Source organism: Dermochelys coriacea, chromosome 7 (assembly GCF_009764565.3).
Source record: "Dermochelys coriacea isolate rDerCor1 chromosome 7, rDerCor1.pri.v4, whole genome shotgun sequence".
Taxonomy (NCBI): domain Eukaryota; kingdom Metazoa; phylum Chordata; order Testudines; family Dermochelyidae; genus Dermochelys; species Dermochelys coriacea.
Window position 1 is genome coordinate 46361177 of NC_050074.1, and position 25027 is coordinate 46386203.

The window sequence follows — 25027 nt, forward strand, 5'->3', positions numbered from 1 at the left end:
CACTACAGACTGGGGATCGACTGGCTAAACATCAGTTCTACAGAAAAGGACTTGGGGATTACAGTGGACGAGAAGCAGGATATGAGTCATCAGTGTGCCCTCGTTGCCAGGAAGGCCAATGGCATATTGGGCTGTATTAGTAAGAGCATTGTCAGCAGATCGAGGGAAGTGATTATTCCCCTCTATTTGGCACTGGTGAGGTCACACATGAAGTATTGCATCCAGTTTTGGTTCCCCCCCCCCACTGAAGGAATGTGGACAAATTGGGCTACGAAAATGATTAAGGGGCTGGGGCACATGACTTACGAGGAGAGGCTGAGAAAAATGGGGTTATTTAGTCTGCAGAAGAGAAGAGTGGGGGGGGGGGGATTTGATAGCAGCTTTCAACTACCTGAAGGGGGGTTCCAAAGAGGATGGAGCTCGGCTGTTCTCAGTGGTGACGGATGACAGAACAAGGAGCAATGGTCTCAAGTTGCAGTGGGGGAGGTCTAGGTTGGATATTAGGAAACACTATTTCACTAGGAGGGTGGTGAAACACTGGAATGGGTTACCTAGGGAGGTGGTGGAATCTCCATTCTTAGAGGTTTTTAAGGCCCAGCTTGACAAAGCCTTGGCTGGGATGATTTAGTTGGTGTTGGTCCTGCTTTTGAGCAGGAGATTGGACTAGATGACCTCCTGAGGTCTCTTCCAACCCTAATATTCTATGTTCTTGTGTTTTTTTTCCATGCTGGTGATGAAGTTACAGAGAGGGTGTGATGTTTTGGGGACCATCCGGACCAGTAAGGGGTTTTGTCACTAACTGCCCTGTGACCTTGGGGGCCTTCATGGTGGTTCAGATCCCTGACACCAGTAGCTAGCCCACAAGCACAAGGTCTCACCCTGGCTTTTATCAGGCTAGTTACTCCTTGCAAGGTGACACCAGGACACCCCCCCCAGTCTTGAATATCCCCAAATTCATCCTCCCTGAGTTCTAATTACCAGTACTTTGACTGTTCCCCACTGGTTTGTCACCCCCAAAGGCGTGAAACTAGTCCCTCAGTTACCAGCTTTCTTTGGGATACTCACTTCACACAGTTTGCACACCAGAGACCTGCTTGGGATAAAAATAAACGAAAAGGTTCTTTAATAGAAGAAACACAGATTCAGAGATGAAATAGAAAGAGAAAGGAAACATATACAAGTAACACTGAAAATTGACATAAAAATGCAACTTCAGGCTTTATACTTCCATATTAGATAAAAATCCCTTTTTTTAATACAAGTTACTTATTGCCTTTGAACAGGGGAATGGAAGGAGAACATACCACTTATCTAGTACTAGCACATAGAATATTGTTTGAGCTAGTACTAGATGCTGCTCTCTGCACACCACATTGCTCATCAACAAGTTGAGGCTGTCTACAAATCTGGATTGCTTGTAAGTCACTGAGGAGAATGGAAGGAGGACATACCAATTAGCATCTAGTACTAGCACAAACAATATTCTATGTGCTAGTACTAGATAAGTGGTATGTCCTCCTTCCATTCTCCTCAGTGACTTGCAAGCAATCCAGATTTGTAGACAGCCTTAACTTGTTGATGAGCAATGGGGTGTGCAGAGAGCAGCTGTTAGAAATTCAGTAGCATGCGAGACAGCTGTGGGAATGAGGCAGAGCAGCACAGATGGCACAGAGTAGTTAAGATGGGAAAGAGAAGGAATTGTCTGGCTTGCAGAGAGTAGCTGTTGTTCTTCGCAGCTCCTGTATTCTATCAGAAGGCAGGATACTGGGCTAGATGGACCATTAGTCTTACCTAGTATGGCCGCTTTTATGTTTTTAATGGAAGGTGAACAGTAAGTGTAAGAAGTGGTAGGAAAGAAAAGGAGGGAACCATCACAGCTGGCAGAGAATATGTAGCATGGCCATTGTCCAGTCATGGAGATCTTTCTTACTGTGTGTCTGTGTAATACAGCTGAGATATAACAGGTTTCAGAGTAGCAGCCGTGTTAGTCTGTATTCGCAAAAAGAAAAGGAGTACTTGTGGCACCTTAGAGACTAACAAATTTATTAGAGCATAAGCTTTCGTGAGCTACAGCTCACTTCATCGGATGCATTTGGTGGAAAAAACAGAGGAGAGATTTATATACACACACACAGAGAGCTTATCTTAACTGATCACTCTCCTTACAGTGTGTACGATAAACCCATTGTTTCATGTTCTCTGTGTGTGTGTATATAAATCTCTCCTCTGTTTTTTCCACCAAATGCATCCGATGAAGTGAGCTGTAGCTCACGAAAGCTTATGCTCTAATAAATTTGTTAGTCTCTAAGGTGCCACAAGTACTCCTTTTCTTTTTGAGATATAACAAAAACATTGGATCCAAAGAAATTAGTGGATGAGCAATTTCCTAGTTACTCTGACAAGACTGGCCTCACAAAAGGATATTCCATAAATGGGCTTATCTATAATAAATTATCTTCCATGAAGAGATAATTTTATGAACTGACAGTTTCTGGCACAAGAACTCTACTTGGGTGTGCTGATGGTATGTGGTGCATATTTGTTATGGTAAATGATGATGACAACACTGGATCTTCGCCTTGTATGGAAAAGTTCACTTCCATTCTCCATTGTAAGACACAGAAGAGAATGTGCTGTTTATTGAACTATGGAAAAGGAAAGACCTAGGTCATCCTATTTCTTTGATGCACTAGTCTTTCATTTTCCTGATGTTGCATCCTTATAACAAACATGTTGTGGAAACAGCCCTCTTGTCACTCAGATGCCTGCCTTTAAATCTTACTTTTCATAAATGTGTTTGTGTTTGCTCAGACTTTCTGCTCATGCTTGGATCGCTTGTACCAACCCCATTCGTGTATTGTAAGGCCTGCTGCAGATGTCTCGGCCTCATGTTTGATTTTCCTAATATATTTGTCCCTGTTGGCCATTGCAAGTTTTTCCTGAAGAAAATACGAGATTGGGCTGGATTTGAATCAGTTACATGAAGATGAAAGGCTCTGCATCCTATTCCGTAGCCTCTGAACCATCCAATTCCTTCTTTTACCGATTTCAGAGTAGCAGCCGTGTTAGTCTGTATTCACAAAAAGAAAAGGAGTACTTGTGGCACCTTAGAGACTAACAAATTTATTAGAGTAGTCTCTAAGCTGCCACAAGTACTCCTTTTCTTTTTCTTTTACCGAGTTGATAACTTCTTCTCAATAAGATATATACAGGCAAGTCCTGATTACTATACAGTCCTAATATGTTTCAAAGTTGTGATATACTCCAAAGCAGTAAAAAATATTTTGATGCTTCTAAGCCTTTACTGAATTCTAATACCCTTGAAAATAAGATGCCTAATACCAATGGCTGTAGTTGCACATAGTGCAAATAGGTACTGTCCAAGTTTCTGAAAAAGACTTCTGAGTGAACTTCAGTCCTTAAATAAATGCATCATATTATACTATTTCACTCCTGGAGCCCCTGCATATCTATGCCACTATTTCTTAGTCACAGTCTGCTCTTGCTGGTCCTCTCCTAGTATTGTCTGCCAGTTGTTTCATGTTGCGGACTGTTGTTTTTCACTAAGAGAGAGTTGACATTTTGTCAAACTGATTTCACATGCCACCTTTCTAGAGGTTGTATTGTTTCATTATACTGCTGCAGTGTTTAGTTTTTTGTGTTCCCCACTTTCAGTTGACAGAGTTAAAGACTTAAAATTATGTCCCCACAGTATTTTTCTTCACTATAGCTAGGGCCCTTTGTTTACAGTTTTTATTTTATTTTTCCCAGGAATTTATCAGTGTTTATTACTATAATAACAAAAGCAGGTGAAAATCAGTGGGGAAAAAACTATTATTTTTTCTGGGTAAATATTGGGATTTATTTTGATTGATGGAAGGACAGGAGGAAAAAGTATTCAGTAGATTAATGCTTTGATGAATGGAATTCAATGTGATTTGCTGCAAAACTAAAACATGGGACCACACCATTTGCAGTGCTTACAATCAGCTTCATCCTTTTCTCCTGTTTTTGTTTTTTGAAAACTTTTTCAAATATTTCCTTTAGCAGCCGTGTTAGTCGCAAAAAGAAAAGGAGTACTTGTGGCACCTTAGAGACTAACAAATTTATTTGAGCATAAGCTTTCGTGAGCTACAGCTCACTTCGGCTGTAGCTCACAAAAGCTTATGCTTAAATAAATTTGTTAGTCTCTAAGGTGCCACAAGTACTCCTTTTCTTTTTGCAAATATTTCCTTGTGTTCTGAAATGTATTCTGATCCAGATTTTCCTTTTCTTCCCATTTTAGTATGTCACATCTTTAAACCGTTATTTACTAACAACTTGAAATGTGTATGTGATGGGGATGAGATTCAGATGCGCACACGTGCGTGCCTGTTTGTTTATTGTGTGTATCTTCTAGACTAATACAAAGCCTTACTTCAACAGTCAGCTTTGCATATACACACAGACTAATGTATTGTAATACATATATCTCATGCAATGTATTGTATTTTTGTAATAAAACTTTTTTTTAAATATATTTGAATGATACAAAAGTAGGGTGAAAATCAGCAAAAACTGAATAATACTTTTTTGTAAAACCTGGGATTTTTTTCAGTAGAAATTGGTTTAAACTGAAAATGAAGGGGCTTAACTGTAGCTGAGTAACAGGAGAAGAAATATATATACTTTCCTACTCCCACCTTTTTTGAGAAAAGGGCCTTGCTGTCTCTTGTGATAACATCACATCTGAGATGATCAGCTTTTCAGTGAATGAGGTTTTTGTTTGTATTATAGTAATTTAAGAGTTCCCTAGTCAGTGGATGCTTTATTCCAGTCCATCACCCACAGGCACATTGCTTTCTACAATGATTGAGTTTCTCTGTGAATGGAATTTGACATGAAGAAGGTCTTTGTAGCAAGGTTAGTCATGCATGATCATTAGCTGCGTAGGGTGTCAAACATAGCCGTGAAAGCCCTTGTTCCCTCCTGTTACCAGTGTTGTGGTGTGACAGCCCTGCTAGTACAGAGGAGTGACTTTCTTGTGTGTGGAGAGAAGAGGTGAGTGGGATTTCCCCAGCATTCTCCCCCCCCCCCACACACACACACAGTTACATGCAGTGTTGCCAGTTTAATCGGTTGGAAATTTGAATTGAAATTGAAACATTAATACACACTTTAAAAGTATATACAGTATATGAGAAAACACTTGTACCTGAGAAAGCATAATGGGTTTGAAAAGTCTGAACAAAAGACTAGCTTCCTCATACAGCTGTTGTTTATGACAATGTCGGTGCATTTGTTTCGGCTATATTGCCCTACCTTATAATTTCAAATTATGATTTGTAAGCAAGGTCTGAATGAGCTCTCCCCTGACAGCTAGTGATGAGTGGATGTAAAGGCTTCAGGACCAGACTATATATACATGAATACACTTACTCTGCCTAGATATCCAGCAGACAGAGCTGTGCCACCCAAGTGATCAATTTTGCCTGGTGTTGGGTTACACATCACTATAGTACTAACCAGAAACTTCTGTGCCTAAACTCTGTGCCATTTTCTTTTTACTTCAACATTATCTTAATAAAATTATTAAATGTGGGGGTCATGAAATGTTGTTATCCTTATTGTATGAGTAAAGGGCAGCAGAATTGTACTTAGCCTGACTGAAAGATGGGTTCTCCCTCTATGCTTAATTTGTGCAAGGGCTTGCCAGAGCTGAGCTCCAGCACCTCTAGGTTTGGCAGTTCATAGCCCTGTGACCTTTGGGCTTGCCACATCAGTTATGAAAGTAACAAACTTGCTTGAGTCCCAGGCACCTCTTTCATTACAAATTAAGCACTGGTCATCCACAACTGAACTGCACTCCCTAAGCAGGAGGTTTGGATGCCAGATCCTAGTGAAGAGAGAGAGGATGGGGCACAGGTATTTTGCTTGGTGGTGTGGGCTTTGCCTAAAAGTCACAGGCACTATTTGACTGCGACTCTCTCCTATTTAAAGAGAGAGCTGATTAGGCTCCATAGAGAGTCTTTTGGCTTGTTAAGTGACCACTAGAGCTGAAAGCACTGATAATCTGGTCTAAGTGCTTAGACCTGCTGTGGGATGATGTTTCTGTGGAAGAAACAACCCAACCTGCACTAGCAGCAAGGTTCCTCCACTGAGCTGAAATCACTGAGAGCTCGCAGAGGTCACAGTGGCAGGTGGCAGCAAGAGGTTATGGTGCAGAACCATTGGGGATAGAGCGATAGAGTGAATGGTGGCATGACAAACAACAGCGGCCAGAGCATTTGTTTGTTAGACTATGTTTTAGTGACTTCACTCCAGAATGCTAGATTTGTGGCCGGGAAATTTATACATTTCCTACTAGGCAAAGATTTTAAAAATGCATTATTTGCCAAGGTCGTTATCTCACATCATCGCTATCTCGAGAGGTCATTATCTTGGGAAGTTTCTGTACTAAACTTTTTTATTATAATTAATTTTTATGTAAGAACGGTCATATTAGGTCAGACCAATAGTCCATCTACCTCAGTTTCCTGTCTTTCGACAGTGACTATTCCACGTGCATCAGAGGGAATGAACAGAACAGGGAATCATTGAGCGATCCATCCCCTGTCATCCACTCCCAGCTTCTGGTGAACAAAGGCTACGGATACTCAGAGCGTGGTGTTGCATCCCTGTCCATCCTGACTAATCGCAATTGATTGACTTAACTTCCATGATAACTTCCATGAACTTATCTAGTTCTTTTTTGAACCCTGTTATAATTTTGGCCTTCACAACATCCCTGACAAAAAGTTCCATGGGTGACTGTGTGTTGTGTGAAGAAATACTTAGTTTTGTTTGTTTTAAACTTGCTGCCTATTAATTTCATTAGGTTTACTGACCCCTGGTTCTTGTGTTAAGTGAAAGGGTAAATAATACTTCCTTATTCATTTTCTCCACACCAGTCAAGATTTCATAGCCCTCTGTCATATCTTCCTTAGTTGTCTCTTTTCCAAGACGAACAGTCCCAGTTTTTTTAATCTCTCCTCAAGTGGAAGCTGTTCCATACCCCTACTCATTTTCGTTTCCCTTCTCTGCACCTTTTCCAATTCCAATATATCTTTTTTTTGAGAGGGGTGACCAGAACTGGACGTAGTATTTAAGATGTGAGCATATCATGGATTTATGTAGAAAAATTGGAGTAGATTGGTTTGCCAGACTGGTCAGCTAAGCCAATACTGACAACCTATATGAAAAGGCTGGAAAACACCATGCCTCTGGACTGCATCAACATGCAGAAAGCCTTATAAGCCAGTCACTGTCAAAGCCAATTTTAGAAGAACTTAATGAGGCTGTTAAGAATGCTGGAGACACAACTCAGTTTATGTGAACCAACATGGCTATTGCATCATACTTTCTTTTTAAGCAAGAGATACCACACACTGAAAACTGGAGGTCAATGTTAAGTGCCTTGTCACTTGTTAATCCTGAAGTTGGACACTAGTTTCAAACAAGACTGGCAAATGCTCGCTATCTTTCTGGGGGAAAAAAACCTCGGCTGACTCTTTAGAAACATATGGTACAACAATGAAAGACTCAGCAGTTGAAAAAGTGAAGAGTTCTCTCACCATATTTAAAATATGTGCATATATGGCTAATGACTGCACTGATGCAAATAGGCATCAAGTATTAAGTCATTGGGTATGTTATCTTGATGTCCGTGATAGGCCGGTAGATGCATTTTAGATGTTCAGGTTATAGAAGACACCATCAGCTGCATCTGTCACATCTTAGAAGAGTTGAATGCTTGTAAATTGAACCCCAAACAGATGGCTGCTTGTGCATTTGATGGAGCTGCAAACTTCTTTAGAAGACATGGTGGAGCACAAGCTTTGCTCAGAGAAAAGTGTAACCCTATACACACTGCAGAGTCCATTTACTCCAGCTAGCGCTAGGACGAACTACAGAATCTTCAAAAGACATTAAAAGCTATAAATGTAATGGCTTTGTTATATTACTCTTCTCTTCTTTTCAGCAAGAGTCCAGTAGGACTGAACGTCTTGGAAACAAAGAAGATACACTGGGACTGAAGTTCAAATTAGACCAACCTGGGAAAACCTTCTGGCTTTCTCATGAGCAATTCTTGGCTGTGGTCTTAAAATTACTGCAACCATTATTTACTGGCTTTGGAAAGTATCCAACAAGATAGGACAGATCTAAGTAGTGAGGCTGGTAGGCTACTTTTGTTACTAAGTTCAGAGAAGACTATTGCCATTCTCTCTCTTGTAAGTCTGCTGTTGAAACCCCTTGGGTCATTAAACAATGTCATCCAGGCATCTGCTACAACTGTAATAGATCTCTGTCCATCAACAGAAGCTATCCTTGGATCAATCAGAAATATCCATTGAAACCGTACCGGAAGAAACAAAGGCTTCAGTCCAGAAGTTGACTAATGAAGGTACTTATATTGACTCCCTATGTGAAGATGACAGATGCCTGTTTTATAAAACACCTACAGTTGAGTGGAGTGAAGCACTACCAGAAATGGGGCTGCTATGTGATCACGACAGAATAGAAAATTTTGTACACAGAGTGGAATATCATACAATGAACTAATGAAGATTTAACTTCAACTTCTTCATCATCACTTGCGGTTTGAGCCAATCTTTGTGCTATGTTTCTTGGGATGAAAGAAGTAGGAATTCATCTCTTGCTACTCCCAGTCACAACAGCTACAGTTGAGCATTCTTTTTCCTCATTGAATAGAATTTTGTATTCTGAGAGAAGTCGCCTTCTGCCTGATTATGAGCATAACATGAAGAACTGGAAGTAACGGACACACAAGAAGACACCAAAGAGTTGTGCAAATATTACAACAAGAAACCAAGAAGATGCATATGTCGTGCTTCATAGTAGGCTTGAGTAGCCAACTTTAATTTCTGGGATTATTTTAAAACATGAGTTAAATCTAATAAAATGGTTGCAAAACATTTTTCTATTTTTATTACGGTGCCATACAGCTCACCTTCAACCTTGCCGTCTCAACCCTCGTCAGTCCTTGCCTCCCCTGTATATTCAAACACACCCCGCTAATTTCAATTTCTGGGGAAAACACTAAAGGTCTGTCTCTTACAACCCCCCCAAACTTATTAGTGGCATTTTCATTGTGTTAGATCCTTCTGGAGGTATGCTATAAAACATGTTAATGTAAGGAAGAAAAATAAACAGGTTACTCTGGTGTCTGTTGTTGTGTAACAAGTATACAGGTTCCTGAGTGATTTTTTTTTTCCAGTTTCACTTGCGTGATCTGTTTTAGGTTAGCAAACACCATGTGGGCAGTTAGCAAAATCACACATAACAAAACTCTTCCCAAAGCCAAAGACTACTTATTTTCTAATTTCCCTCTTTCCTTTTGCCCTGATAATCTCTGGTGTATAGTTGAGAGTCTGTGCATCTCTGGCTGTAGATTTCCTGTTGCCTGTTGGAATTCCCCTTCTGTGGGGCCCCAGTTGAGTTTGAATGGTTATGTAAGGAGTTTTGTTTTATTCCGGTCTGCCGCTGTTAGTTGAAATGGATTGCAGGCAGACTGAATGGGATCAGATCTGAGCAGTGTGCAACTTTGCTGCTCAAGCCACCAGAGAAAGAAGAGACACCTGCCCCCATACACAACCCTCCCCCCCCCACTTACATGCTCTTCTTCTGCCTTTTAAAACCTTCCCCTTTCCTAGGAGTGGCTGCGGTTACTGCCTCTGATTTAGCACATATGCTGATCCCAAGCTAACAGGACAGAACAGCTCTGGTGATTGGTTCCCAGCTATCTAGCGCCTACCTTATGCTGGGCTGTGCAATTTGAATGTCTGAGCAAGGGAGGGAGATAGTGACACTTTTACTGAGGCTAGAAACCAGGCATATTTAACCAGTTATAGAACAGTGACTGCTCAGCCACAGCTGAGTTCTGGAGGATATATGCTCACAGATTCCCACATACTGGGCTTGTGGAACAGAGCACTAAATGCTATTTACCAAAGTTATTTTCAGGAATACAAAGCACCAGGATTTTACTTAGCCTGCATTCCACCCTGGGCTACTTTGTCACAGAGCATTTTCCCAGTTACACATTCACAAAACTAGCAGAGCATCTTTAGTGCTTACTTTGCTCCTGGCAGAGATACAAACTGTTGGGAGTGACTAGAAACTTTTGGCCTGAGGACCCTGAGATAGAATAGCTGAGGAGGCTGATAACTTGTTGCCATATTGACCCTCCGCTAAAACGTTGAACCAGCCACTTGGTCACTGACAGAGATCTTGCCTCAATCAGCAGAGTACAGTGAGCAGCATGTTACTCTTGGATGAGTCTCAGCAGTTTCCAGGTAAGATGCAGGGGTTTTTTCTCTTTTGTTTCCTGCTTTATGGTGACGCTATTCATTTTAATACTTCCATGTTGGGATATGGCAGCTGATATTTGGAGAGCACCTCCTAGAATCGCTCACTTGGGATCCAAGAGAGTTTTGCGAAGCACTGTTTTTGATTTGGCATTTGTCTGACAGTGATGAATTTGGCTCGGTTTTCAAGACCTTTCGATGCACGTATAATTCGGACTGAGCAAATTTAAAAAAGAAGTTCCTTGCATTGTATGTATTTATTTATTTGTATTACTGGTTTTGTTGGTAAAATTGACATTTTTAGTAAAGGAAGTGATAAAATCTTTTGTATCTGTCTGACGGGATCATAGCTCTAGTTTCTGCTGCTCTTTGAGTTGTAGGAGTAGTTACTTAGTGAACGAGGATGTTGTATTTTCAGTATTCTCTGTCCTTTTCCATGTTTTGATGCATTTCTTGCTTTTCCTCTGTTCCTGATGGAGTTCTAAGAACACATGTTCGTGAAATACTTGCTGAGAGAGAATGGTGATAACATATTGAAGCCACTTGCTCCTTGTTAAACCCTTGCTGACAACTGCAATACTTCAGGGCACTTGTCAAGCAATACATGATCTCTCTAGCACCATTCCCTATTTCCTAGCAGTCTCTAATTTGTGTCTGGCTGCCGAGTACTGCTCAGCTCTTTTTTTCTTTGTTTTCCCACTCCCGTTAAGGGGGATGTACTAGAGAATATCAACATATAGTTTGCCTCATTGAGATGGAGCCTCTAAAATTGGTCTCTGATGTGAAGACATAATGTTTGAGAGAAACTTCTCCTTTAGCCATTCACACTTACTGTACTATATTTTAGTTTTAGTATCAGGTGAGCCCTATATCAAAGATGGAGCTCTTTTCTTCTTACCTTACCGGAAGGATATAGGTTATGGGGTCTATTGCTCTATCTCATGAAGCTCATGTAAAGGAGACAATGGACTGTTCAGGGTCTGCCTTTAAGTTCCCTATCATGCATAGGGCCCAACATGTGTGGTCCTGGTTTGGAGTAAAAGGAAGCAGTTCAGTGTGTGTCTGACCAGTAAACAGCCTCATGAAGTCTTATTAGAATCCATTTTGTTCATTTTATATGCCTTTGATCTGGAAGAGTGACTGTGCAGGCAGGATGAGTAAACCAAATCTGGAAGGGAGGGCATGGATGGGAAGAGGATTAAATTCAGAATGACTTGGATAAACTAGGAATGTGGAACATATACATGATTTATGTAACCCAATGTAGGGTAACAGAGCTGAAGATAGGGAAGAAATAAGAAGGGAAGGTGGTTTCAATGGTGATACACTTGAGGTTACAGATTAGAGATGAGAGCAGCTCCTGGTTAGAGTAAGCCCAAGAATTATAAATGGAAAGATCTAGTTGGTGAAAGTTATGAAAGCTGGGGCAAGACCACAGATTAGTCCTGCACAGCATTGTATAACACAGGGACTGGAGTTTGAGGCTTGAGCTCTGTCCTAGATTCCAGGCTGTCAGAGCACAGACAGCTCTGAGGGTTGAGGGAGCATTTTGCTTGTGTTCTCCAGCAGTCCCTGTCTGGCTGGTGTGTTCTGGAGCAGTCCCTCTCTAATGGCAAGGATGTTTGCAATGGTACAAGTTTTTGGGAAGGATTCATTTAGAGGATCCTCAGGACTTGGGTTTCCTGCATCGTGTGTGTATGGGGGGAAATAAAATTCTAGGATGCTTCACGAAGTTAAGTTAGAACAGTATCCCATTCTTATTTATTTGTATTGGTATAACGCCCTGATCAGAGATCGAACACTGTGTACTTAATAAATTTTAATAATCCTCATCAGTGATACTTTATGTTCTGTAGCCACTCATCCATCTCAGGATCTCAAAATGCCTTGAAAACAATTCAGCCTTACAGTACCCCTGTGGGGTAGGGAATCACCCTTACCCCCATTTAATAGTGGGGAAAAGCTCAGGCACAGAGAGGTTAGGTAACTTACACAAGATCACACGATGAGTCAGTGGCAGAGCTAGGAATAGAACCCAGATATTCTGACTCTCTCATTCTGCACAAGTTGGTGCTTCTCTCTCTCTCAAACAGCTCTTGATTGGTCTAATTCAGTATACTGCTCTTTAGGGGTAGATCAACCAGTATGTGCTGAACACACAGCATTTGTGTTCCCAGTTGTCAGCGCTCCATTTTGTAACATATTTTTGGATCTGGAAATTTTCCAAATTTTTATGGTACCACCATGTGGTGAAATTTTGTGGTGTTACTGTTTACTGTCTTCACCCTGTTTCAGCTGAGTATATCATCATGTAAGGTAAATGACTGACTGTTAATGAAAAGACCAAATCACAAAACCCCTTTTCTCTGATGGCAGCGCTGATTGTAATATCTTCCTTCAGTGAGCCCAGTGCAGGGCCAGTGCTTGTTGTGGGAACACCATTTTATTTCTGGGACCTATTGAGCCAATTGTTCCTTTCTTATATTTTATTGGTCTGGGGTAGATAATGGTGCCTCCTCTTGACATCATGGCTGCTTCTTCAGGCTTTGACTGATGTGATTCTTCTGATCATTGAACACTTTTGCAGCCCTTTTGTGTTCTGTGTCAGATTGGTTCAACACTCCTGTCTCAGAGTATGCTGAACAGCACTAAGTGAAGTATTTCTAATTAAACAAAGTAATAGAATAGAATATAGAATATCAGGGTTGGAAGGGACCTCAGGAGGTCATCTAGTCCAACCCCCTGCTTAAAGCAGGACCAATCCCCAATTTTTGCCCCAGATCCCAAATGGCCCCCTCAAGGATTGAACTCACAACCCTGGGTTTAGCAGGCCAATGCTCAAACCTCTGAGCTATTCCTCCCTCCTTAAGAATTCCCCTGAAATTGTTTTATGGACTGAAGCAGAAAGTGGCAATTGAGTTGAGGTCTCTGGGGGGGTTTTAAATTCTAAATACCATATCAATTTTTTCAGTAAAAATTATGTTTAAGGAACGAAGCCTAGTCTAGTGGTCTGAGTGTGTAGGACCAGGGCTAGGACCTCAGGAGTTCTCATCTCAGCTCTGATACTGACTCTGGCTTCAGGGAAGCTACCCAATTTAATTGCCTCATTTTCCCTGTCTGTAAAATAGACATGATATTTACTACTTCACATAGCTATCGCGAGGATCGATTATTGCTTGTTAAAGCCCTTTGATGTAAAATGCTATGTAAGTGCCTGGTATTATTGTTTCTCCACTCTTCCATTGCACCATTGCCACCATAAACAATATCAGTGATGGCAAAGGGACACTCACACTGAAGGATACTTTGTGAAGGGATTATCTTTCATGCAGCTCTTTAAACACTGATCAAGATTAAATATGCTTTTTTCTAAACAAGCCCTGAATGCGGCTGTGGTGAGGGCTGAGAGCAAAGATTAGCATAAAGGTCTAATTTGCTGTAGTTGCTTTTTTTACCGTTTTTTGGTGGCCTTGGAACCGTGTGGCAGCAATAATCCCCTCTTTATTATCTCTCATTACCCTGAGGCTATCCTAGTATAAAACTAATACCATGACTCCCAACCTCCTGCAGTAAACTAATCCTTATGCAATCACTGAATAAGGCAAAATGCCTGCTCCCCAACATTTTGTACTCATCCTATTTTCCAAGCCCCTGAAAATTACATGGATCTATAAAAATAATGATACTCTCAAGACTGACCCATCTTGCAGGACACATGATAAGCCGAGGAATATTTCTGTTTACTGGGGCTGAAATTTTCAACTTGGGTGCCTAAATCCATATTTAAGCGCTTAAATGAAAATGGTCTTATTTTTTAGAGGTTCTGAACTTCCATTGAAATCAGTAGGTGCTCTGTGGAAAATCAGGTCACTTTTATTTTGGTACCTAATTTTTGGCAGCCTAGTTTAAAAAATGTATCCTGGGTTATTAGGATATTGGTTAACTGGGCTAACCAGAAGCGAGGTTTCAGTGCCTTCCTACATACAAAAACAATGAGGAATCCTTGTGACACCTTAGAGACTAACAAATTTATTTGGGCACAAACTTTCCTACATACAATTACTGAAGTAGCCGCTTGCTGAAAACTTCTTGGCTATGGAGACTGAAACATTTCCTGGCTTTATAGCATTGGAGTCATGCAGACATTAATTCGTCTAACAAAATTGGATGTGGAGGATAATGATTGGAAGGACAAATGTGAGTGAATCACAGATGGGTTAATACTAGATGATGGAGGACAGTTCTGGGATTTTGGGGTGTGCCTGAATTCAGGAGTGCCTGAATTGTGTGTTTCAGAGTAGCAGCCGTGTTAGTCTGTATTCGCAAAAAGAAAAGGAGTACTTGTGGCACCTTAGAGACTAACAAATTTATTAGAGCATAAGCTTTCGTGTGAGCTGTAGCTCACGAAAGCTTATGCTCTAATAAATTTGTTAGTCTCTAAGGTGCCACAAGTACTCCTTTTGAATTGTGTGTGTGTGAGAGGGAAATTCCATTTAATATTTTGAGGGTAGTGGTTATAAAGGTGGATACGTTCTAGATATTATAATAGGGATGCTGGATGATATACCCTGCATTTCTCTGGATCCTTCCATCTGAGGATCTCAAAGCACTATGTGAATATTTAATTGAGCTTTACAACATCCTTGTTAGAGTAATAGTACATATGTGTCAAAGCTAGAAATAGAAAGCAGGTTCCCTAGCAGCTCTCAGTCCTGGGCTCTAGCCATTAGACCATGGTTCTTGGCATAGATTAGGAAGAGGATGTTATTTGAACAGTGGCATGCATTTCAAATTTTGTGTGTTGGGAGTAGTTTTGTCTACCACCTAGACTAAGAATGGGGCTGTTATGGGATCGATGTAGTTATACATAGCTTGGACTTGGCTGGAACAGCTACCTGCTTTCCTCCTTCAGCTTGGGGTGTTGATGTTTGTAAGTGTGTTTCATACAAAAGCTTATATAAGTGCTCTTTAGTGTTTATGTAACTCAGAACTCTTTAATGTGTGCAGCAGTGAGGCCTGGCCAGAACAAGAGCTTTTGGATATCTGGGGCCTGGTTCTGCTTGCATAAATCCCAGGGTTAGAAGATCTATTGTTTGTCATCAAAGTTGGCCTTTTGATGTTCCAGTGTGCCTCTGAGCACTCTTGGCCCTTTTCATTCCTTCTCCATTTTTGAGTTGCTTCTTTCTGGCTCCTTTTTTTTCCTGTTTGATTGGTTCTTTTTACTTGTGAATGATTTTTTTCGGGCCAGAAATGAGTTTTCTTTTGTAGCATACATCATCTGCAACTGATGCACTATGAAAACCTCGGAAAAAGAAAGGGAATTTTTAATTTTTTTTTTAAACTTCCAATGTTCTGGGTTCCTTCACACCCAGAAGGAATTTGGAGGTCACTCTCCTCTCCCTTCAAGATTTCCCTTTTCTTTCTTTCACCCCTATAACTGAAGAGTCTTCAGTGGTACCTTCTTCAGAGCCTGTTAACATATTATCCCTCCATCCCAGAGCCAGATGGGGGTCCTATTATACAAAGCACCGCTGCCTTGTTCCCCCTCTCTGCAAGCCCCAGGGATGCTGCCTTTACACTACAGTGAGTGATCACTTTATAAATATCTAGATAAATGAAAAATGTTTTACTAGAACTGCAAGTGAAACTGTTTGTTATATTCATACGACATACTCTGCCTCTAGTTTTTGAGACCAATACAAAAGAGAGACCTGGCGTTGTTAACTCCTAGATAAGTCAGCAGTGCTAATGAGGGCAGCAGAGTTGATATGTGTGCTGTGTGACAGGCCAGAGGAAGCATCAGTCATCAGAAGGAAAGCTCTGGGGCTGGAGCATGTAGAGACTGGAAGATTCACTTTTGTGCCTCAGAGTATAGCCATGATTGTGATTCATAGCAAGGTACAAGCTTAGCAGCCTACACTGTGCGCAAATCTGAGGAGTGAGAGTAAGTGGGAATTAGGTTATGTTCCCTCTAATAATTGCTTTTCATACAGTCTTCATTTCTTTCGTCAATGAGGGTAAGGTGTAGGCTATGCTAAGAGAGGCTGCTGTGCTGCCTGCTTTGCATGGGATCAGAGTTTAGAGTCCCTAGGCAATGGTTACCGACATCTTTGCCCAGCTGAGGTCAAGATGAAGCATTGCCTACTGGGAGCAGTAGTCTATGCAAGTTGCATCTCTGCAACAAAGACTTTGCTATGCACTGCAGACTTCTGAGCTGCATTGGGCTACTCCTGCAGCGTGAGAGGATGCCTCACTTGGCTCTTTAGCAAACTTCTCCAGTGAAGTGTTAGTGAAAGTTGTTTTCTCCAGTCCTCTGTTCAGGCCCCACAAGGCAGGGGGGGAGGGGGACACAGGACAGGGGGGGAGGGGGACACAGGACAGGGGGCCATGGCCCTCTGACTTTCTGAAAGGGGAGGGGCCTGTCTTGTCCACTTTTCGCCACCCGCCTCACCCCTCCTCTTCCTTCCAGACCCTGACCAGCTGGGGAGCTTGAGCACCTGTGGGGAGCTGCAGACCCTCCATTTGCCTGGGGGAGTAGAGGGAGCAGCCCCTGGCCCATGTCCCTGCCCCCTGGACCTCCACACAGGGCAGGTGAAGGGTCTGTGGCTCCCCACAGCTGCCTGGGTGGTTTTTACCATGGCCAGGTTGCGGCTTCAAGGCCTGGACCCCCAGCCAGAGCTGAGTCGGGGTAAGAGCTGCACGGGCAGCTGTGGGGAGCATGGGTCCCTCCACCTGCCCTGGGCGGGGGATCCGGGGGGTGGGGACATAGGCTGGGGAGGGCAGGCTCCCTGGCTTCTGGCTTGGCCAGGGCGGGGCCTTGGGGGGAAGAGGAGGGGCAGGGACAGGGCCACAGAGGGGGTAGTGGTCCCTCTCCCCACCCCTCTTTTTGGGAAGGCTCTGCTGCCCCTGCCACAAGGTAGACTTGAGTGGGGAAAATAGGAAAGGGGAAATATAGTGACTGGAAAAGAGCTGAGTACCTGGAGAAGCAAAAAATGCAGGACAGAGAGGAGAATGTGAGTGAGAGAAAAGAAGAAGATAGCAAAAGCCGAGAATGAAATGTAGTGGATCACAGACGTAGGCGAAAGGGCTAACTGTGATGGATACTGATTGTAGAGCTGGCTTTCTATACAGCATGATGATCTATTCAAGGGGGAGGGGGGAGATTTCTTGTGTATTCCTCTTGGCCCTGCTAGCTTTCAGGAAAGAGTGGTTGTATGTGTGTGCTGGAGTGGGTGGGTGTGTCAGTTTATGTAATGGTTACATAATTAGCTCTTTGTTAGGCTGCTCTGGGTGGGAGGGACCTAAAGCTGCTGAGTTGCTTGAAGGGGCTGAGGCTGATTATTTTAAAAGGAGAACAAAGTCTTTTTGCTCTCTAATTAGGTGGCCTGATAGAAACTCTAGAGGTTTTCAAAGACTCTGGACCCTGTGAGCTGGTGGGGACTGTTTTCTTTCCTTCCCTAAAAGACACGGATTAATTTGTTTGGGCACGTAGAGCCAGGGATTATCATAGAATAATGGAAATGCAGGGCTAGAAGGGACCTCTGGAAGTCATCAAGTCCAGCCGCTTGTGCTGAGTGAGGCAAACCAAGTAAACCTAGACCATTGCTCTCAGGTGTTTGTTCAATCTGTTCTCAAAAAACTCCAGTGATGGGGATTCCACAGCCTCCCTTGGAAGCCCGTTCCAGTGCTTCATATCTTCATAGTTATGAAGTTTTTCCTTGTATCTAATAAAAATCTCCCCTTTTGCAGATTAACCCCATTACTACCTGTCCTTCCTTCAGTGGACATTAAGAACAATTGATCACCGTCCCCTTTATAATGCCCCTTAATATATTTGAAGACTGTTATCAGGTCCCCCTCAGTCGTCTTTTGTCAAGACTAAACATGCCCAGGAAAAGAATAAAATGGAATTCCTGAGCACATTGAGCACCATCACCTACAGTGTCCTCGAGGCCTACCTGCAGTCTGGCAGTGGTTGCAGCATGGGCCGTGGGTGAACCATGGCTAGGAGAGGCTAGCCCCGGGCCTGCCCCCCCCTTTCTGCCACTCCCAAGCCCAGCACCTCCCAATACCCCCCAGCCCTGGGTTGCTGAGTGCCTCCAGCCCCAGAGCACCGGGCAGGTGGCATGCATGCCCACAACCCCAAAGCGCCGGGCAGGCGACACATGCTCCCCCCTCCCCCGCCGGAGCACTGGGCTGGGCAACAGCATGGGGCCTCTCCCCACCCCCCAAGCCCTGGAATGCCAAGTGGGAGCATGGTGCGCAGCTCCTCCCCAGTGCCGGAGCACCAGGCGGGTGGCATGCAGGCCCCCCTTCCCTCCCCAGCCCTGGAGCGCTGGACAATGCAGCCCCAGCACAGGGTGCTCCCCCAGTACTGGGTGGCCCTGTCCCAGCTGCCCTAGCCCCAACCCCAGCAGGCTTCACTTCCCCGAAGAGAAGCAGCCTGCCTGGTTGGGCCAACTAGCAGGAGGAGGGGGCCTTGGGGCGGAGTATGAGCGAGGGCACATGGGGCTGTTTGGGGAGGCACAGCCTTCCCCAGCCTATTAGACACGCCACCCATGGGTTGAAGAGGAAGCAGTTGACTCTCCACCATGGAGTCTGCAAATATCAAATATAGTCCATGCTCCTCTATGCACTTATAGCTGCTGTGCAGGACAGAATTGTGTGAAATGTATACTGTACACCACAGATAGGCTTGGAAAGATTAGATTTGTATTGGTAAATATCAGTAAGCGCTGGTGTCACTGTACACACGCAAACCCATGAAAAATATATCCAGCAATAATGATAGAAATTTACTGATTGGGAAAGTAAGAAAAATGCTGCTTGAGAACTTATTAGAGTTTGATTTAAGGATATTTACTTCGTATATTTTGACGGGATGTTGACAGTTTGTGTTTTAACAGTTACAAAACTTTAACTTTTTGAATATCAACATCTACTCGCATTAAGCAATTGTCTGATCCCCCCTATAGTTTTCCACAACTGTAAATATTTAAATAAATGAAAATAAAAAATGCTTAAAACCTATAATTTTGCACAACTGTGAACATTTACATAGATTAAAAATAAAAAAATGCTTAACAATAAACATATATTTTCCATCTAAATTATTAAAAAAATAAAAATAAAATTCTGCCAAGCCTAACCATAGAGAATATGAACCTGCTCCTGGTAGTTATGCTGCATATTGTGGGATATTTGCAACAATCCTCAGGGCTTTCAACAGTGACTGCAGGGGCTGTGTATGGATGTGGTACACTTTGTGCACCTAACAGAAGCACCTGATTTGCATGCTGTACACCACTGCAGCTTCTACCTGTTAATTTGCAGCATAAAAGTTGGAACAGTGCAATTCTGTAATTCAGACAGAGCATATATGGGCAGGTTTATACATCTGAGTTAGGAGACCTAATTACAATGCGGCTGTCCTCTGATTGTTAGAAAACCATTCTAATCTCTCGTGCAGATGGGGTGTGTCCAAGGTCCAGGTACAGAACACTGTCACGGTCCTGTCTGCCTTACAGACTAGAGCCATGTTGTAACCAGGACTCTTGACTCAATTGTTAGTGTAGAAGGGCCATTGTGCCTCCATCTATGCTAGCTTTTAGCTGAACGAGTAAACAATTGGTGACATAATTATTATTCATTTGTGTTAATACACGTCATAGCACTTAGGATCCCCAGTCACAGACTGGGACCTCGTTGTGCCAGATGCTGTACAAACACGAACCAAAAAAATGGTCCTTGTCCCAAAGGGTTTACAGTCTAGTTGTTTCTAAATACAGTTTGTGTTGACATGCAGCACATTGAATACGTGGTTAGTAACCACAGAAGCTAAACCAGATTCATCCTTGTCAGCTGCCTGGGCTGGCACATGACACTTGTCCTGTATCCAGGTTGTAATACTGTTATTTAGCTAGGGCCCCCGAACTATGCCAGTGCAGCCAGTTTGGCTGGTGGGTTTTCCTCCAGAACCCTGAGTGGGTAGGATTATCCAGTGTGCAGTGCTGCACATGTTGCTGGTGGCACTCCCTTGGCTGAGGCAGTGTGGAATGAACTGCCCAGACTTTCCCAGAGGACACTGGTGGTGTAAACATGGTTAGGCAGCTGTGGGTGTGCAAACATGGTTGACAAATTGTTACATTGTGAAAAAAGCTGCTTATTGAAGCTGTGTCAGATTAGCAGTTCAATTGAATGTGTACTCGGAGCAGGTGCTGCTATGACATTCCCTCACTCCCTCTGTCACAAAGAGCAAAAGTGTTATTAGTGCAAGACTGATGGGAGTCCAGTGTTTAGCACAAGATTTAAACTGTCTCTCTGGTAGGGAATTTAAGGGAAATAAATCCCACTGATTCTAATGTCTGCTCAGCTGCACAGGTGTTAGAGCCACTGGGAGTTGTAGCCTAGACAAGATTCTAGTATCTTCTGGTGGTTTACGTGTGTGTTAAGCCTACTGAAAAGGAGCTTTATTTAACATAGTGGTAAAAATGCACCCAGCCATGGGAACCTTGCTACACGATGGCTCTCACTGGTTCTAATACCACTTCAGCTGAACCAATGAGATCTTTTGATAAAGTCCCTAATGTGGAGAAGACGTTATTGTCCAGATGGGTATATACCATGTGTGTTGTCATACTGCAGTCCTTATCTTATGAATAGTATACACAGGGCAAACAACTGGGTTTAACTATTAAATGAAATATGGTTGTGGTTGAACAAGGTTCTAGCTTGACAAGTTATGTTTTGTTTGAACAGGGACAAACCATTTTATCAGAGTTGAATTTCATGTTCTTGCTCAGGTAAGAGTGGTTGTTTTTTTTAAATTCTGGGCACAACTGTTTGTCACCTAATGTGTTAAATATGGTTTGGAGCAAATTCAGAAGAGAGGAAGGAAAATGCATGCAGAAAAGTAAATATACAAAGAGACTGAAAGACAGATAGGGAAATGTACTGGAGACTGCTCCACCCTCCCGCTGTGTAGATTCTGAATTGTGTGTGCCCTCCACTACCCTCTGCTGGTACTCTGCTGGAGAAGAGTCAGGGCGAAGGGAAGAACCAGTGCTGCATCAGTAATTGCCAGGGGGCAGAAAGAGAGGTGGTTCCCTCTCCAAAATGAACATGACTTTGTTCCTCTCTAATTGTGTCCAGGTCTCAGGGGCTCAGGGTAGGATGGTAGCAGGGAAACCAATGGCTTTGTTTGGCTCTGGAAAAGTTACTGGGTTAATGACTCAGCCTGTAGAATGTGGTCACGTTGCTGCTGTTGCTGTTTCCCTTTGCCCTATTTTATCCAATCCTTTGATCTAGTTATATAATTCTGAATCAAGACAAAGCAATGTTAAAGACCTGTGGGTAATGTGACCAAACTGCATCTTTAGCTCAAATGGCAGAGCTCTTATCTGAGAAGCCCAGGAAACTGGATTCTTTTCTGAGCACTGATTTCTCCCTGTAAATGAATATAATGCATGGTCTGTGAGCCTGTTTTGTTTAGGGAGGCATGTTGTAGTAATAGACTCTAAAGAGCCACAAGGCTCATAACACTGAGATCAGTTTTTCCATGTCTAGATTTGCGGCAAAACTGTGTTCCCTGTTCAGCACAAGGTCAGCTGTACCTATTGCTGGCACCTGTTGCTGCTAACCATTCTTCTAGCATAGACAGGGCTTAATGGTATGGATGTGCATAGAAAATGGCGCATTCTGTGGCCCAGGATGTGCTGTATTCAGATGTCCTGCATTAATTCTGATTTAGATTGGGGGCAAATGCAAATAGTTCTCGGAGATGTCTTAACAGAATCTCTGCTGGGCTGAGCTTGCAGTGCTATTCACTTTGCTCAGCTAGCAAAATAGTGTTCTTGGGACCCCAGCTTTGAGGGGGAGAAATTGGTGGCAAGACTAATGTAATTGGTGTGTTAATGTGGCAGCCTCTAGTGGCACCTGTGTGCATGATGTGTTACACTGTGGTACCCGTCGTTACCACAGCCATCTCTCCTTTCAGAGGGGACTCCATGAGTTTCCAGAGATATTGCTATCACTGACATATTGCCTGTTTTCCTCTTTCTTGTCACAGCCTTCCCCCCCCCCCCTTATCTATTTCAAAGGCAGACCCTTTCCCAGTCACTGTAGTTCTCTGATTTAACTCTTTGTATAGGAGGAGCAGAGTTGATCCTGAGATGGGGTTGCAGGTTATCCCTCTGCTGTTAAAATTGGACAGCAGTTTTTGTGGAATGCTGGACCATTTTCCTTTTACAAAGCTTGTTGGAACTTCACTCCCAAGTGGAACTCGTTGCCAGAGGATGCTGTGAAGGCTAAAAGTATAATGGGGTACAAAAAAGAATTAGATAAGTTAATGGAGGATAGGTCCATCAATGGCTATAAGCCAAGGTAGTCAGGGATGCAGCCTTCATGCTCTGGGTGTCCCTAAATCTCTGCCTGATGCTGGCACTAGACAACGGGATGGATCACTCAATAATTGCCCTGTTCTGTTCATTCCCTCTGAAGTGTCTGGCACTGGCCACTGTCAGAAGACAGGATACTGGGTTAGATGGACCACAGGTCACACCTGGTATGGCCATTCTTATGTTTTTATAGCCCTTAGTAGCACACATCTAATGCATGTTGACTTCTAGCTGCATCTAGACTTGTAGGTTGCCCAAATGCAGTATAAATGCTTTTAGCTCCCTCTCCTAATCAATACTAAAGCTGGCCACTAGAAGGAAGTAAAGTCTCAGGCCAGAAAACATTGTGCCTGAGTTAGAATCTGTTCACTTTTTTTTTTCATGTTAGGGCCCTAGAGTTTTTTTTTCTCTCTGGCTCTGTTTTTAGTGATGCAGCCTCCTCTTTCACAGGAGACAGACACTGGCCTGAGAACTTTAACACTGTATTTAGTAGCATCTTCAGTGCAGAAAGGTCAGTTCATAATTTTGGCCTTCAAAGAAACAGACAACTAAATGAACAAGAAGAGGGATGAACGATTCCAGTTGGTCTTTGAGCTCGGTCTGCGGTTAGCAGATGTATAAAAATTGACTGACAGCATGGGAGTTGTTTACAATTTGTTCTTGCCCTGTCTTTTCAGACCAGCCCCAGGAAGATGTGTTCAGCAGTGACCATGTTCAGCATGGGGAGGATGGGGAATGGCAACGCTCTACTTCAACTACCTCATCTCAGAGCGAGCGGGCAGAGCGACTCTTGCAGAATCAGCACAAGAGCCTGGCCTCTGAGGACACCAAAAAGAAGAGGGCTCAGAAACCTTCTCACATGAGGAGGAACATAAGGTGGGCAGCAATAGAATTGGGAAGAGCAGAGAGTCCCACAGTCTTAATGGGGGAAAGTGGAGTCTATTCAGTTGAATTTATATTGCTTCTAGGCTTTTGCCACCAGCTTCGGTAGAAAACCAGACAATCTCTTAAAACCAAAGCATTTTACCTTTGGCGGGGGGCAAGTAAACTGTTTGAGATCTCAGAAGAGTAACATGTTCAGCTCCAGAGCAGCAAATATGTGAAATTAGCAAAATAATTCACATCTAGGTTTTAAAACCAAATACACGAAAATCAGTTCCACCCTTACATTCTAATCAATACCTGAGTTCAGGGTGTGTCTCTTCTCTGTTAGAGCTGATGATATTGTAAATTGCCTAAAATAAATCCTTTCCCTGCACTACTTTAGGTGTTTATTTGCAAGAAAGCTCAGGGCGCAACCAGTGACTAAAAAGTTGAAAATCAGTTTCTCCTTCATTTTACATTGTAGTAATTTGAGATTTTTTTAGGTTCCCTCCTATAATCTGTGACAGGGTGTAGGGCTATACGAAGTTTGCAATAACATTTATTTACGGGGAACTAGATGGCTCAGAGGAGTCATAATGGAATGTGGAGTCTTACACCAGCTGATGGCAGTTTGATGCCCCTTGTGTGAAAAGAATTAGTGGTCTTGGTCTGGTTCACATGGCAATTAGTACTAATTAGCCCTCTTGTTGGCAGCCTCAACCCAAGGAACAATAGTTTAGTGGGCCCTGGATACCAAGGTATCTCCTTACTCATGGAGGAGGAGGTTCCTACATTTGAGGGCTAGAGTGAATTGGCAGGGCAGGGTGGGGAAGCATTGGACTGCCACTGATCAGACTGTACCTATATTCTGGATAGAGGAATTCAGTCTTCAGAGCTGCAAACCTCTCACCTTTCACATTAATCTGAAAGGGGAAAAACGGAACCTTCCAAAACTCATGGGATTACCTGTAAAGTGGTGTATATAAGTTAACCCCTAAGCATATTTGGAATGCATGTGGGGTCATGGTTCCTGGAAAGAACCAGAAGAACAGGAAAGTGATTTGAAAGTACTTATTTCCTCTTTTGCTGTTGAAGGTTTTTAGACAGGTGCTTTGTCTCCTAACAAATTTCCCTGATGTTGTGCCATTGCTGCTGTACGTGGACTCTAATACCATAGAAATAAATAACATGCATATCCTCTGTTGTTCACAGAAAGATCCTTTCAAGTTTACTGCTACTAGGCATCTCAGGATAGACACACACTTGTCCACTCACCTTTTCCATCCATCCAGCATTTTGCTCCTGTCAAACACCAGCCCTTTCCTCATATAAAAGTAGCAGTTACAGGCAGTTAAAAAAGCGAGCAGCCTTCCCTAAAATTGTAGTTGTCATGCTATGGCTTTTGGTTATCATGTTCTTAGT

The 25027-nt window shown here is 42.8% G+C and overlaps 1 protein-coding gene across 4 annotated transcripts in view; it reads left to right on the top strand.

Annotated features, from left to right (window-relative positions):
- RAD54L2 (RAD54 like 2) overlaps window positions 1-25027 on the top strand; it is a 91243-nt gene that overhangs the window by 39092 nt on the left and 27124 nt on the right. For 3 of the 4 annotated variants that reach the window (XM_038409982.2, XM_043518477.1, XM_038409983.2), the window contains exon 3: window positions 23419-23617. In XM_038409982.2, the coding sequence (XP_038265910.1) occupies window positions 23419-23617 (199 nt within the window). Of the gene's footprint in view, window positions 1-10257; window positions 10335-23418; window positions 23618-25027 lie in introns of those variants that run through there. The other variant, XM_043518476.1, reaches the window with a different exon arrangement.